At 34.1% G+C, this 16,928-nt stretch overlaps 1 protein-coding gene across 3 annotated transcripts in view; it reads right to left on the bottom strand.

The window, feature by feature from the left end:
- Window positions 1-16,928, bottom strand: part of LOC130682128 (probable ubiquitin carboxyl-terminal hydrolase FAF-X) — a 173,747-nt gene that overhangs the window by 114,622 nt on the left and 42,197 nt on the right. For 2 of the 3 annotated variants that reach the window (XM_057496259.1, XM_057496261.1), the window contains exons 11-16: window positions 13,002-13,208; window positions 10,564-10,700; window positions 8,853-8,986; window positions 3,935-4,022; window positions 1,493-1,835; window positions 158-253 (exon numbers count right to left, since the gene is read on the bottom strand). In XM_057496259.1, the coding sequence (XP_057352242.1) occupies window positions 158-253; window positions 1,493-1,835; window positions 3,935-4,022; window positions 8,853-8,986; window positions 10,564-10,700; window positions 13,002-13,208 (1,005 nt within the window). Of the gene's footprint in view, window positions 1-157; window positions 254-1,492; window positions 1,836-3,934; window positions 4,023-8,852; window positions 9,003-10,563; window positions 10,701-13,001; window positions 13,209-16,928 lie in introns of all 3 variants that reach the window. The other variant, XM_057496260.1, reaches the window with a different exon arrangement.

The raw sequence follows: 16,928 nt of genomic DNA, 5'->3' as shown, positions 1-16,928 counted from the left end.
TTGTAGGGGGCAGGTGTGGATTAAATACCTAAATACCTATTTTGAACAAGATTAATTTCTAGTTTAAAAATTAACCCTAAGTTTAAAAAGATTCTACTAAACACAAAATTAATTTCAATTTAGTTGTATAAAAGTTTTTATGCATTTCAAATCTTACCTGATTGACCTGTAATATGGGCCCAAGTTTTGTATACATCTCTTTAAGGAGATCTATAGCTCTGCTGGCAACGTCGTCATTACTCTGAATCACAACCTAGAACCCAGAATTATAGTAATATTAGCATTCAAGTTGTATCTTGTTTTGGCACGTAAGCTCTCATTCACTCACTATTTTTAATACAGTATTAGGCAATTTAACTTCGATAAAGTAAAACCATAACATAAATTTACGTAAACTTGAAAATTAAGGATTAATATATAACCAAGTTTCAAGTTTTTGCCACAGAGCAGTTTGCTTAAAAATGAAAAGAACAAAATGCACTTTAACCAATGTTATTTAACTCTGCAATTTGGTGGGTCAACTGATATTTTCAAGGAGAAATTCAAACAAGGTAAAGCATTTACACAGAAAAACCATTTAACAAAAGGGCGATGCTGTCAAACACAGTTTCTGCACATTTATCAATTTGTCCAATTAAATCATTGGGTTTTAAACTATGTTTGGAATCCTAAGTCTTTAAGAATATTTCAGGGCTGACCCTTTAAAAGATTTAAGGAGGGAAAAGAAAGCAGCTAGTGGGGACTGAGCAGAGAAAAGCAGGCTTTTATTTCTTTATCAGCTAGCATTATATCATTTTTTTTATTCACGGTGGTTAACTGTTTAAAAATGTCTGAACACCACTGATTCTGGTGAAACACCGTATCAAACATTTAGTCCATCTACAATTTGCAAACAAAAAATCCACAATGAAAATAAATATACGATGAAATACAACAATGTAATACATTTGATTTTTAAAGGATGGCAACAGGATTTACTTATCAAAATAGAAATGTTAGCCTTAAACAGAATATAGAATTTCACTCTCCAGTTCTTAAAATGTATCATAAATTAAACAGTGTCAGTAAAACTATTAATAACTCCTTACAAATAATAGCCCTCTCTTCTGTCCATCAGTCATTTTGGCATCAAATGTACCATGGCCTCATAAAAAGTGGAAAAAATGACTTACGAGGGGAGGATGAAAGATGTAAGTTACAACTATCAGTGCACTTGTATATATCTCAAAAGATTCTAAATAAGTACAAAAGAAACATCAAGGCAGGTGGTAAAAGAAGAGAGAGAAAAAAAAACACAAGAGCCACTAGCAAAAATAGGTGACACAGGATGCTGAAGGTGAAAAAATACTCCCCCTAGGTTCCTAGGGCAAGTACAAGAGCAGAATAAATAAATATAACCTAATCGTTAAATTATGACCCTTTAGCTATTTTTTTTTTAAAAAAACAACTCAGGCACAATGTTTGCAAACAAGAGTTCCTCCTTCTCACTTACCTTCCAAAGGTAGTCTAATCCTATCAATTCCAAATCATCCATCATGTAGGCTCTTCTTTTTGCTACTAGTTTCCCCTCTTGACAATTAACAGCTTTAAAGATTCGTTCAAAACATTTTATTCCATTTTCAGTTAACAGCGAAGGATTAAGCTGAAGCACACTACTTTCAAAGAAGTCCTTATTACTATCAGGATCTAAGTCTGGTTTATCCCCCATTAACTTGGAATACCACTTAAAACAAGCTTCACGGTCACAAAGGTAAACTGCATTCTCTGCTAAGCATTTCCATATTTGTTTTGCTTGAGGAGCACAGAGGCACAGTTGGCCATCTTTCAATAAAAATCTTGGAAAAATTTCAGAAATCAGTAATTAGTTTTATAAAATTTTATCCTCAAACACAATTTCTATATGCCTGAAATAATACATTTGTCACAACTACATTTTAATTACAGCTAAAAAGGTATTCTTTAAAAAGAACTTATTTCTTGGACACTTATGGTAGTAAAATAAGCACCAATATTCATTCATTTACCAACAAGCATGTATTATGGGAAAACTGCACCGTGCTAGCAATTCTGTTACTTACCCTAAGTATTTCTCTTTTCCCTTGATCTCAAGAAGTTTAGCTTTTGAAACCAGATACTCGTTTTAAAGCTCCCTTCTTACATGGTGGCTTCACTGGAAAATGAGGTATTACCTTAAGTGACCGTCAGGGATAACTGAATGTTGTTAAAAAACCACGCTGCTTACAAAATTTAAACTTCTGAAGATATAACCTCAGTACCTGGCCACAATAAACAAAATAACCTACATAAAATTTTAGCTTTTTTCTATGTCAGAAGTCATTAGCATGTTTATCAATAATCAAACTGTTCTAGTCTGGGGATTTCTGGTTGTGTGATTATCAGTTCTGTCCACTAAAAAAAAAAGTGTACTGAAATTGAAGACTCCTCTTCAATTAATCCCTTCCCTCAGTTAGATTCTAGGTTCCCGGAGCACTTCTCCACCTACTCTGTTTCTATGAAAGACAGTAAGAGGAAACAGAAGCTAATTTAACTGGACTAATGATTTTTCATTGAATTTAATTCTTAGTTATCAGAATGTTAATACTTCTTATCCAACAGTGTGTTGATTATTTAATGCTAATGGGTTACTTCTTCTGGGTCACGGTTGTATGTCTCTAATACCTCTGTATTTCTAGGTCTGAGTATGAAAAAGCCTTTTAGCTTTTAATCCTACCCAATCCCTCCTATGTTCAATTATGAATTAGGAAGATGAGACCCAGAATAATAAAATGCAGTAGTTTCAAATTAAGCTCTAAAATAAGTTTGAAAAAGAGCTGTGTCAAAGAAAAGAACAGATTTTAAAGTAAGACACACAGTATGGGTAGTCTAGTTCAATTACATGCTGGTTGTGTGACTTCAAAGAAGTTAACTTTCCCAAACTGAATCATCAGTTTTCTTATTTCAAACTGGAATGTCACCTGCCTCACAGGGTTGCTATGAGGATAAGGTGATTTGTAAAAAATCAATTATACAGTAGGCATAAGTTCTTAGTTCTGTTTCCCTTTGATGAATTGCAGTTCTAGGTATTTATAAGGCAGGAACTATAAAAGGTCTTCTGATTCTAAACTTTAATAAAGTAATCCCTCAACAAGGTTTCTATTGCAATAAAAACCTAAGAGATACAGCACACACTCATCAAAAATAATGATCGACTACAGGAGAGTCTCAATATGTGGAGGCAAGTCCTTTTTACCAGATGGTTTTAAAAAAGGGCAGTTTAAATAAACATCATAGAACTTGGTAAGATAATTTTTCTCAAGTGGAATTGATGTAAAACACCTGTATCTGAAAAGATCAGATCAAACCTTTGAGCAGATTATAAGATTCTTTAAAGCAACTATGGACTTAAAAAGATTTCATGTATAAATCTAAATATTTCCCATCAATGATTACACGGTTCATTGATAGCATATACAATGTACATAATTTAAAGAGAAAATTCCCAAGAATTAACCTAAATAATAAATAACTAGATTTCATGAAAAATTTTGTGTCCTGGAAATTTTGCTTATAATACTTATGATTCATCTATTCTTTTCTGCTATGATAGGTAGCTGCATTTCTAAGAAACTTCTATATATCCATATCCACATCCATGTCGTTAAAGCTAGACATTACTGGACAAATTCAGCCCAAGACTACATTTAGCTTTGGCTTAAAAGATAGGCAAAATTTCTGTATTCCCCTCAGGTAATTAAAACTATTTAGTAATGATCACACAGGAAATGTTACATCACTTTTTGGCAATGGTTCTTATGTGTAAAACATTCATCTGCAGGGTGTGATGTTCATCAAACAAAAGACTAAATTCTAGAGAATATTAACACAGTACGCCTTTTATGTCCCTTAAAGATAACATTAATTGTTTAGAACCAACCTAAGGAAGTTAAGCCGTTCTTGGACTTCTTGAACATGACTGTATTGACTTCCAAATCTCACAGTCTGTGGATCACAGTTCTCATGTTCTTCAAAATAACAAAAACAATGGATTATACACATGTATATACACATCACTGCTGACTTTATCCAAAGTAAGTAAAGGCAATGAGCATTTATCATTAATAGGCAGCCTGTAACAGTGGTATTTATATATACCCAATTTACCAACAACCAACACTTTTCACATAATCTGAAGGAAAATATGATCTGCTCAATGTGCGATCACAAATAACTTCAGCATAATCCCCCTTCTATTCTTCACATTCACTGAAGCAATTTCTAAGTATAGTTTATAGTTTTTTTTCATTTTTCTTTCTTCTACTAAACCCTGTTATTGCAAGGAAAAAATTTTCTGGTATAGAAAATAACATTAAGTACTTTCACAGATAATTTAGGGTGACAGGAGTTCAAATGCATTTGATAAAGTTGTTGTACAATTACCAGATGAGTATCTGTTAACAGTCTCAAATATTCAAAAAACCTACACACCCATAATGATTATAAATTATTGGTAACTAGGCTTACCCAAGGCTGGAAATCCTTTATTTTTATAATATAAAATGAGCAAGTCCTTTGAACTTACTCTGTTAAAATTATATGCTGAGTGAAAAAATTCTCAGTTGTGTGTTACTGGAAAAGGAAAAGTCAAAAGAACGTAGCTCTAAAAGTACTATGTGTAGTATTTTTGTCTGGATGACATCTCACTTTACAACACAGGAGTCTGTCTTAAAAAAATTCTCATTTGGTTGTTTATGTCAATATTAAGGAAAATAAAAGTCACAGAAGAATTAGATAAAGCTGGGTATCTGGAAAACACCAAATTGTTTATGGTGGCAGAGGAGACACAAGGCCTCCAACAAGGGCTGTGAACCACTGAAGAACCAAAAACATTTATTTCAAAAATTTGAAGTTTTGGAGAATTTGGAAATTATCTTCAACAAAAGGTACTGATATTTCTGAGATACATATCTTTTAACATTATGTATGTCAGTACTGATATCAAGGAATTCTACTTCTGTGAGCTTCTTTTAGAATTGGTAAAGGCAACCCAAGTCTTCAAAAATGACATTTTTCGTCTCAGAAAAACTTCAACTAGACATAAAATCTTGATTTCTTGAAAGACGGACTACACAGAACATTTGGTTATGTGTTCGGATTGGTAAACAAAGGTACATGCATTATGACCGTTTCCTATTTCCACATGTATGAACACCTATTGGCAGCCCTAAAATCATATTGCTTATTTCCTTAAAGTTATCAATTACACCAAACCACACGCTCCCAAAATTGCAGGAAGTGACTTCCTACTACTTAAAAAAGTTTTGTCTTTTCTTCCAGAACACTGATTTTGAAGCACCTACTAAACTTTGGACTACCACTTTACCTGCTATTTTACCCCTTTAAAACCTTTTATCTAAAAACTTTCTCTGTCTGCTTACTTAAGCAGGATTGGGGGTGGTGAGAAAGGAAGAGCATGACATAACATTCTTTTTTGATATAATTTCAGAGTTATACACAAGGCACAAACATGACACAAGGAACTATTCTTTAGCCAGGTATACCAATTATTTACATTTTGCCAATTTGTTTTATCAGTACATTTATATTCGTTTACATCAATTTTGTCAATGTAACTATGTTGACAATAAACTGAAAACATGACACTCTACTCCTCACAACTAGGTTTATTTCCTAATAACAAGGACATAACCATAGTATGTTCGATTTTAAACATGTCTGATCCACTGCTTATATTCAGGTTTCATTAACTATCCCAATAATGTTCTTAGGCTTTCCCTTCTCTCAGTCTATAATCAATCAAATCTAAGTTCACACACACTGAATGTAACTGTCCTCTTAAACCCAGAATTTTAATTTATCTGTTTGTTTCTTACCTTGATTATTTTAAAAAGTAAAGCTCTTTGTCAAAGGCCACTCAGTTTGGGTTTCCTTCATATTATCTCTAGTTCTATTCAGGTTATGGACCTTTCATAAAATAATACCATTAACTCCCTTACACTGTTATATGCTACCGGTCTGTCCCCATACTTAAAATGTTAATTTAGATCACTCAAGATGTTCCCAACAAGTTTCTCCACTAAAGAGTTCTTACTCTTCCCTTTGTAATTAATAATTTGTCGGAAGATGCGCTGGTACTATGTCCATACTCTGGTACTCATCAAACTTTCACTGAATAGTTTTATAATCCATTATTTTTCCTACATTATTAGTCGACACTTTCCTCAGCTTATCTACTCATGTAACGATTGACTTGAGAACCTATAAACTGGAAAGGTTATAATCCAGAGCATCACTATTTTGATGATAAATTGTCATAGATTTGGCTGGTGTGATATGACACCTATTATCCTTTGGACATGCTTATATATTGTCTAAATAAATTTTGCTTTCTTACCTAAAATGTCCAAGTCTCATCGTAAAACCTGCCTGAGATAAGCCTGAATATAATTCACTTTCCCAAAGAGCTATTAACTTAATAAAATGAATACTAGTTATAAATATATTTTAAATTATAAGAACCCACAATATTTAAAAATACTTTACAGTTGCCAAGTAGAAAAGAAATAGGTCTACCAAGTGAATTAGCATAAGTCAATGTCAGGATATTTATGTATTCTGATACTGCACTGTTGTTGAATCACACATATAAAGAATTCTTTTTATGTTAGTGAACGGTCCTGAAAATAATCAAATGTCATAATGAAAAGAACAGGAAGAGTAATGGGAACGGGCAGTCCTTACAAAACACAAGTTAAAATAATTAGTATGTCCTATAAAGCTTTTTCAGGAATCTGGCAACTAACACTTTGAGAAGAAAATGGCAACTAACACTTTGAGGAGAAAGAAACAAAATTGTATTATAGTTTATTGGTGCACCATTTAAGAAAGTTTTAAAAATGATTCAGGATGAAAAATTGTGGTTAGTGAACGAATTCACTAAGGAGTCAACAGAACTTGGTTTTGCCACATGTAAAACTCGAGGCATTTTATTCAGCTGCTCTAAGATAACATGAAAACAGAGTTGTTTTGCTGCCAGTGGGCAAATAATTTTTCCAAAATCAAAGATGACAGTAGAAATGGAATATAATCATGGCAAATGCATAATACTGATTAAATAAAACTGAGGAAAACATCAGTGAACTGGAAGAATCTTACTTTATCTTGAAGAGATTTATGCAACATGCTTCTTACAGAGATGCAATCACCATAATTTGTGTCATTGTTACTTCTATGTCACAGAATACATTTAATGTTACAAGTTTTAGTTGGGAGAATTAACATTATCCCTACATTGAAAACCAACTAATTAAGCAACATTAGTCAGACTTGGAAAATATTCTACTGAGGAGGAAAAGTTTATGGGTAAAAGAAACAAGTAATACGAAATAAATGAATTCAGATGAACTCAATAAAATAAACATTCAAGTCCTTGGTATGTTGGCAAATACTAATCACAGCAAACTTAAATAACGTGCAAGTTATACAGCTATTAAGGGTTGGAGCTAGGCTTTAAATCTAGGCAGTTTAACTATACAGCATGCATTTGTATTTCTAAGCTTGCAAAAAAGCAATATAAAGGTAGAAATGAAGAACGCTGACCTTCCTGTGATCATGAGTGAGATAAAGCAGGAACACAAATACAACTTGTGCTCCCAACTGACTGCCTTGGCCATTTGGTCTTTATGAACTATGACATTGAAAGTAACATTAAATCATGCAAAAATGAGGTAAATAAAAATGATCACAGACTTAAGTATCTGACTCGACTTTTGGAAAAGGGTCTTAACTGTAGGTAGGGGGGCTCTGTACCACCAGGAAAGCTTGATAGCATAGAAAAGTTGAGAGAAGTACGTACAAACTTCAGGCTTATTTATTTTGGCTGCTCAAGCTAGAGAAAATTAATCAAGTTTTATGCCTATCCTGCCTTCCCTATCTAACTGTCTGGCTAAGAAGGAATCTTGGATTCCAATTGGTAGTACTGAAATGGGAATAATTATAGCACCTGATACTTAGCTGTAAGACCAGAGTATACAGAATGGGTAAAAATAAGAGTAACAGGATATAATTAGATCACTAGGAGTATCTGAAGAGTTGCTAATATTATCACTACATTTCTTTAACGTTTATATGGGTACGTGTGTGTTAGTAAAAAAGTGAGGATTTTTGTAAGTAACTTATTACTCAACTATACCGTACCACAACCACTAAAGGTACAAGCTCATACACAGAATCCACTGTTCTAGCCAAATACTGAGGATTACAAATATTTATAATATGTTTAAACAATTTCAGATTCTGAGAACTGGTGAGAATATTTGGTGACTACTAATGTAGTGATTTTTACTACGTTTCTGTGAACAACGGAAAACATTAATTCAGGGTTATTAGAAGTGATTACAACATTATGAAAGATCAGACTTTGGCAGAATTAACAACACGAGAATTAGCATCCAGTTTTCTTGAAAGGCAGTTAAAAGTTGTGGCAGTAAGAAAGCAAAGGTTCAAAGAGAGTTGTGCATGTCCAAAAGAGTAGCAACAAATACAGGTAAAAGCAGACAGACTTTCCAGATATGGGAAGATAAAAAAAAAATCAATCCAATGAAATAAACAGAGACACAGCCTTATACAGTGCCTTGAAAAGCTGGCCTAAACTTTATATTGTGTGAGATCTGGAAGGCCACGGTGGACACATAAATGAATACAAGTCATAAAACTAATTCAATTCCATTTCTTGGTCCTCTTAAAAATAAACATACTGTCATTCTGATGTAATTAAAACATGGAAGGACGACCGTGTTCATTCGTAGTAATTCATTTTAGGTTATAATACATACCTTTAACATACAGCCGCATGCTATTCATGTATGCTGCAAGGTTTTCTGCCACCAGAGCAACTAAGGTATGACTGTGCTGAAGTTGACTGATTAAATCATGACGATAAAACGCACGAGGACTTTGCTGAGTCTTACTAAAATGAGAACAGCCGAACAGTTTAATTAGGCCAGTGAACACTGTTATGACTAAGAGTTTACAGACTATATTCTACCTAGTACTTTACAAATTTAAAAGGTTTTACATTCATAATACAAGCTGAATAATCCTCCTTTTAATAAAATACCAAGCAACTTAAAAGAATGTCTCAAAACAAATATTTATTCCAATATTATCCATTATACTCATACTGTACTAGTATCAAAGCACATACGCAAGTTTACTTCATCAAGGATATTAATCATTAAAGGTTCACTCTGGAACACTGAGGCCAATTTTGCCGTGGAGGGCACTTGAAAGATATCTAGGCTCCCTTCCCGTTTGCCATTTTCAGTAATGTAACAAATCAAAACTCATGTCATTATTAGTTTACTGGTTATCAAATCACCAGCCTTGGAAGACCATATACAGTATTTCCTGTACAAGTGCAAGCGGAAAGTTGATGAGTTTGAGATATGACAAAACATATGTAGTGGGTCAAGCATAATGAAAATACATCCTTCACAAAAAGGTATTAACAGATTATTACAGGAGTTTTCCCAGTATTTATCTCCATGCAATTTCCTAATTTCATGAACTCTTTCCAGCACTAGAAAAAAAGAAGCATAATTCAACATGACAAAACCATTAACGGTGACACTGTGTAATTTTGTTAAACAGGAATTCTGTTTACATGTATGACCATATCAATCTAGAGCTGTAAAGAATCTTGGCAACAGTTTAATTGTCTTAGACACAAGAAAAATGTTTCTACAAGGTTAGAGAGTCTTTCTAAGATTACACCCAGTCAGACAAAACTGGGGTTCATTAACTCATAATTACATTTTGGATACTCTTATACTAACACCAAGTTTTTTCTTTGAATGTCAAGAGTTCCAAAGATATCACAAGATTATAAAAGCATAAATTATTACAATAACCACCATTTAGCATAAAGACCAAATAAATCACATTAAGGTGTTCAAGAAAAAAACAGCTAAACAAAAAGTAAAATATGTCATTAAAGTTTTACCGTCTTTCATTATTTCTGTTATAGTCTTATCTTAAAAAATTAACTTTTAAATTGAAATAAAGGTTATCACCCCTCTTCCCTAGTATGAAATTAAAGTTAATAAAAAATGTTGAGAAATACAAGAAGAGTAGACCAATTAAAGAATAATAAGGGACTGTGTGAAATACTTTCATGTGGGCTAAGAATGCGTACTGGGCCAAGGAAAGAAAACTGGGAGAAATGTTAATATGAAATGAGGAGTCGAGATGAATACAACCCATACAAAAACAATGTATGGCATTAACTGCTGGAAGTTCAAGACAATTTGAATGAAGAGTCCACGGCGAAATCTTGACTCTGATACTGAATTGTTATGTAACCTGAGTATGTCACTTTTGTGGCATAAAATACAAAAATGAACACAATCAAGAACTGTTGTTTTGTTTCAAACCTTCATTAAGTTTCTTGTTTTCCTACACTTGCTTCCTTAAAATTTGTTTTCACTAATATCTGTTTCAACAGAACATAAAAATTCAGAAAATTTTCTGTATGAAAAGTCTTACCTCAAATTTTTAGGGGCTTCACCAAATAAACTACAAATTTCTCGTATTTGTTTCAGTGCGGGTATCACCCACTTGTCATTTGTGCAAAGTTCTTCTATGAAGCGATCTATCCACTGCAACTTCTGTGTGTCTCGATCCTTATACAACAAACAAAAAGTTATGATTATATGGACCAGTATTTAACATAACTCTAATTTCAAATTACTCTGAGAGTTACAAAGTAGAAAAACCTCTCGGCTAAGCATCACAAAAATTATGATGTTGGTTCCAACAGAACGCTTTAAGTATGTTCTTATTTTGAAACTTTCACTCAACTTCCACAATGTAAAACACTACTATACAAATTCAGTGATCCATGAATTCAGAAATCTATCTACCAAAACATAAATCCCAAGAATTTAGGCACATTAACAAGAAATTTGATTTTGAAAACAAATCGTAAAATGTGGATATATCATTTTTACTCATAAAACTGAGCAAAAACATGTATATTGGCGTTAGCCTGTTTTCCTAAAAAGAACAAAGATCAATGAAATGTGTATTTCATCAATAAAGTCACAGTATAATTTTGCAAGGAAAAAAATCATTAAAATAAAAACAAACCAATATACAAACAATGTTAGAGAAAATAAGTGTAAGTAATCACCTAAAGAAAAACTAAGAATATTAAAAGACTAAGTTCATTTCTAATATTCTGCCATGGTTTATTTACCTCCTTCCAGATTTTTACCTAAGATCACTAGTAATCAGAAATTCAGATTTCAGTACCTAACAAAATTTTAACTGTAATGATTCTGTTTTTGTGCATACATGCGTGGGGGAAAAGACAGTTCTGTATGTTCATTTAACACCTTCCCTGGAAGAATATTTTACAAACACTTGTACGTCTGTTTTTAGAAACAAAATAAGGTCCATACTATAAGTGTTTTCATTAAATACTATGGACATCAATAGTCATTTTAACGGCCACAATATATACTACAGAGTACAATTCATGATTTTAGGTGGTTTCCATTTTTCACTGTATGAACAGTAAAGAATGTCTACGTCCACAAATATTGTGGTGTCTTCACACCATTTCCCAGAGAAAAACATCTGGATGTGAAAATACTGAGTGGAGTTGAATTCTGCACATCTTTATGAATTTAAAAATATTTATACATGAATATTAAATTTGTCATGGCTCTTAAAAGCATCTTGGGCTTGATAGCAAAGAGAACGATGTATTTATTGGTTTTCCATAACAAAGACGAATGAAGGCTGAAGATGTAAAAAGCAAAACACCTTTATTAAATTCCATGAAACCCAGTACTTAATAATGGGGCAATGTGTAAGGCACCGTGTTAAGGCAATGATACGAATAAGAAATGTAAGGAGGAAGTAACAGTTCAGGGTTTATACCAAGTATTTTGCTTTGATTCACATTCATAAACAGTGTAAATCAAGTACAGTGTTAACACTATCATCTGATAAAACGATTGAATTTTTTTCCTTCGAAAAATTTGAAACTCTACATGAATTATTGCAAATAATACAATGTATTGCTGACAACTATGAAGCTCCCTGTTTTTAATCTATCTGTAAAGGACAAGTTGGTAAATTTTAGTTTGTATCTTCAGAACTGAAATAAATTTGTTTATATCAACAGGACTTACTGGCCCACAAACTGTAAGTGACATCTTAAGGGATTTTAATATGCCAGGTAAAGCTATTCTTTGAGTTTATTCACCTATCTATGTCTATATGTGCGTGTGTACGTATGACATATTTCTGATTAAGTCATTCAGTTCAGGAAATACTTCTGAACCCTCACAACTATCCGGTTTTCAAAACCCGAGAACTGTATCTTGACCATGATTAAATTCAAGTCCAACTGAAAGCAGAGAACTCTGCCCAGTCGTTTTTTTTTTTAAGGGAACATATCATCTTTACTAAATTATTTAATCCACCTGTTAGTAGGATGGAAAACTACAGATAGAAATCCAGGAGAAAGTCAAAGAATGTAAGTAAAATTAGTATAAAAACACATAAAATCAGCAAAAAAAAAAAAAAAGGCATAAAGCTGTTGTGATTTGCCCATAGGGAAAAAGCTCTATTTGGAGTTCCGTTAATTTTATGGACTTCTTTTCAGCCATAATCTACCTTACCTCCAAAGTCACTACTGACTACCACTTCATGATTCTAGTTCACCATCGTACATTTAAAACAACTTATACAGTTGTTTTATCTACACAGATCCATTTAGCAAAGTGATACACACTTAGTGAATGATAAAAAACTTACTGAAAAAGTGAGAGGAAGCCAGACGTTTATGATAAATGTTAATTCTTCAAAATTATTTTAGGAACAAAATTAATGGCACTATCCTCTCAAGAAGTCATCCTAACTGGGAGGGAAGAAAGTCAGAAAAAAAATGAGCAAAGAAAACACTCCCATACCTGGGAAGAACTATCATCTAGTATTTTTATGTGGGCACTAAGAGCAAGGTCCATGATGTCTAGAGGCACATCATCACTGTGGGCCAGATTCCAAAGAAGGTTCAACACCTTCTGTGCCAACATGTCATCTTCACCGTGCTCTGCAAGACGACTTATCAGCTCAAGTAGCTTTTCACGTTGCTTTTTACTTGCATTTATCCAACTTGCCTAGAAGAAAATACTTGAATTACATAAATATCAAATTCATGCATATATTTATATCAACACTGCTTTAATTACATGGCTTTCAATAAAGTATACTGAATTCATAACATCCAAAAACAAATTAAGTGTATAACTGAACACTACCCAAGTCTCTTCAGGACAGTACTCATGGGACAGAAGGATCGAACTTCCAGGAAAAAAAAGAAGATCTCTATTTACAACTTAAACTCTTATAACTACTAACTTCAAAACTGCACATTGAAAGGATGAAAAAGAATACCTGATACAAAATGTTTAGGAGTCTTAAAATTCAGCAACAAAAAACATAAACCGATTGATAAACACAACCAGGCAGAGGACTTAACAGACATTTCTCCAAAGATACACAAAAGGCTCATAAGCAGATGAAAAGACGCTTAAAATCACTGATCATTAGGGAAATGCAAATCAAACTTACAATGAGATATTACCTTACACCCATCAGCCGGGCTACTATTAAAGAAAACAAACAGAAAACAAGTGTTTTCAACGATGTGGAGGAAATAGAACTCTTGGCCACTGTTGGTGGGAATGTAAAATGGCAGTGGTATAGAAGACAGTATAGTTCCTCAAAAAATTAGAAACTATTATGTTATGACCCAGCAATTCCAAATCTGTGTAAACAACCAAAAGTATGGAAAGCAGGGTCTCAAGGAAACATCTTTACACCAGTGTTGAACAGCAGGATTTTTTATGCACAGCGACTAAAACATGGTATCCATCAAGAGAATATTGGATATGCAAAATGTGGCATATCCATAAATTGAATATTAATCACTTTGAATGGGAGGAAATTCTCGTATGTGCTACAAACATGGGTCAAACTTGTGGACATCATGCTCAGTGAAATAAGCCATCCACAAAAATAAATACTGTGTAATTCTACTTACATGAGGTACTTATTACAGAAGTCAAAATCATATAGTCAAACCAGAGGGCTGTCAAAGCATAGTGAGAGTGAAATTGGTGCATTAACATTAATTTAATGAATAAAATAATCAGTTTAACTGGATGAAAAGAGCCACAGAGATGGATGGTGGTAATGGTTGCGTAACACTATGAACGTACTTACAGCATTATGAACATATTTACAAATGAACTGTACATTAAATGTTTAAGATGGTGAAGTTTATGGCATATGTATTTTACAATAAAAATAAACTGGGAAAAGTTTGTGTTGAGAAACAGGGTGGACCCATAAAGCAATAGGCCTTTTAAACTTTTATTTATTTTGGAATCATTAATGCACAGTTACATGAGCAACAGTGTGGTTGCTAGACTCCCCCTATTATTAAGTCCCCAGCACATACCCCATGACAGTCACTGTCCATCAGTGCAGTAAGACGCTACAGAATCATTACTTGTCTTTGCGTTATACTGCCTTCCCCGTGTCCCTTCCGAATTAAATTATGCATGCTAATCATAATGCCCTCTTTTTCCCCCTTATCCTTTCCTTCCCACCCATCCTCCTGTCTCTTTCCCTTTGGCAACTGTTAGTTCATTATTGGGTTCTGTGAGCCTGCTGCTGTTTTGTTACTTCAATTTTTTCTTTGTTCTTATACTCCACAGATGAGTGAAACCATTTGGTACTTGTCTTTCTCCGCCTGGCTTTTTTCACTGAGCATAATACCCTCTAGCTCCATCCATCTTGTTGAAATGGTAGGATTTGTTTTCTTCTTATGGCTGAATAATATTCTATTGTGTGTATATGTACCACATCTTCTTTATCCATTTATCTACTGATGGACACGTAGGGGTTGCCTCCATTTCTTGGCTATTGTAAATAGTGCTGCGATAAACATAGGGGTGCATCTCTCTTTTTCAAACTGCACTGCGGCATTCTTAGGGTAAGTGCCTAGGAGTGGAATTCATGGTCAAATGGTTATTTCTATTTTGAGTTTTTGGAGGAACCACCATATATACTGCTTTCCACAATGGCTGAACTAATTTACATTACCACCAGCAGTGTAGCAGGGTAACCCTTTGTTTGCATTCTTGCCAGCATTTGTTGTTCCTAGTCTTTTCTGTGTTGGCCATCCTAACTGGTGTGAAGTGGTATCTCATTGTGGTTTTAATTTGCATTTCTCTGATTATTAGCCATGTGGAGCATCTTTTCATGTGCCTGTTGGCCACCTGAATTTCTTCTTTGGAGAAGTTTCTGTTCAGATCCTCTGCCTACATTTTTTTTGGTATCATTAATGTACAATTACTTGAACAACATTATGGTTACTAGACTCCCTCTATTATCAAGGCCCCCCCACATTCCCCATTACGGTCACTGTCCATGAGCATAGTAAGATGCTATAGCGTCATTACTTGTCTTCTCTGTATGTACTGTCTGCCTTTTATGTGTCCCCTCCTGCTACACTATGTATGCTAATTGTAATGCTCCCCCTGATCCATCCCTTCCCATCCATCCTCCCCATTCCCTCTCCCTTTGGTAACTGTTAGTCCATTCTTGCTTCTGCCCATTTTTAAATTGGATTATTTGTTTTTTGTTTGCTGAGTTGTGTGAGCTGTTTACATCATTTGGATGTCAACTCCTTATTGGATACATCATTTATGAATATATTCTTCCATACTCTAGGATGTCTTCTTGTTCTACTGATGGTATCCTTTGCTGTACAGAAGCTTTTCAGCTTGATATAGTCCCACTTGTTCATTTTTGCTTTTGTTTCCCTTGCCTGGAGAGACATGTTCATGAACTTTTTAAACTTTTTTAACAAAAGCGAACATGAAGAAAAGAAGTTTGAAAAATTCTAAATTGTTGACCAAGAATAATCTTTAAAATGACCCCCCCCAGAAAAAAAATACTTTTGTGTTGGAGAAAACAAAATATTCTCCCACTAAACACAACTTAAAAATCTGGGAATTATACATAAACAAATATAATCTGTAAACCAGAGAAAAGCAAGCAGAATAGTTAGGACTTCAAAATCTGAGGAACAAGGTCGTTGACTTCCCTGGATTTTCTTTTGTTTCAAATACCATGGTCTTGAAGTTGGAAGAAGCCAGCAATATGGAAACACTGATGCATGCAGATGATGTAAGAGCCCCCCACCGCCACTGGCACCTCCCCGCCACAAGACACCTGTATAGTCAAAGAACCAAGAAAGGGGCAACACGGTATGATAGAAAACAAATATCCTATCCCGACAAATGATACAGAAAAAATTATGACCATTACCCACCTACACCACAAAAAGTTGAGTGGGGAACCTACACTTCATAAGACTTTAAACAAAGTATCCCAACACCTGAGTGATAAAAGAGAAGCCCAAGTAGGGAGAATTTCTTCTGCCAGCCAAAAGTAACAAGAAGCCCTTACTTTTGAGTGATGTCAAAGAAGGCCTGGTGGACAGTCAGGACATTTACTGTGGCTCAGCAGTAATAAGAACACCCCCACCATGGAACACACAGGGAGTCTGAACTTCCTTCTGGCCCAGGAGCAAGGAATGGTCGACCTAAGAAACAGGGAGGATGAGAGAGGAACTCAGAGCTCTATCTGACAGACAGTAACAAAAGGGAATTTCTCCTCTTCCCCTGCCTTGGTGGTATCAGAAAAAAAAAAAACAGTTAAAACAGAAGGTTTAAATGTCCTCGTAGTCTCAATAGAGGAAAAAAAACTTTCACTTTCGGTTCTAAGTTACTCAACATAACAAGAATCAGGAAGATGTTAAACTG

Source organism: Manis pentadactyla, chromosome Y, assembly GCF_030020395.1.
Source record: "Manis pentadactyla isolate mManPen7 chromosome Y, mManPen7.hap1, whole genome shotgun sequence".
Taxonomy (NCBI): domain Eukaryota; kingdom Metazoa; phylum Chordata; class Mammalia; order Pholidota; family Manidae; genus Manis; species Manis pentadactyla.
This window is presented reverse-complemented; position numbering and strand designations above follow the sequence as displayed.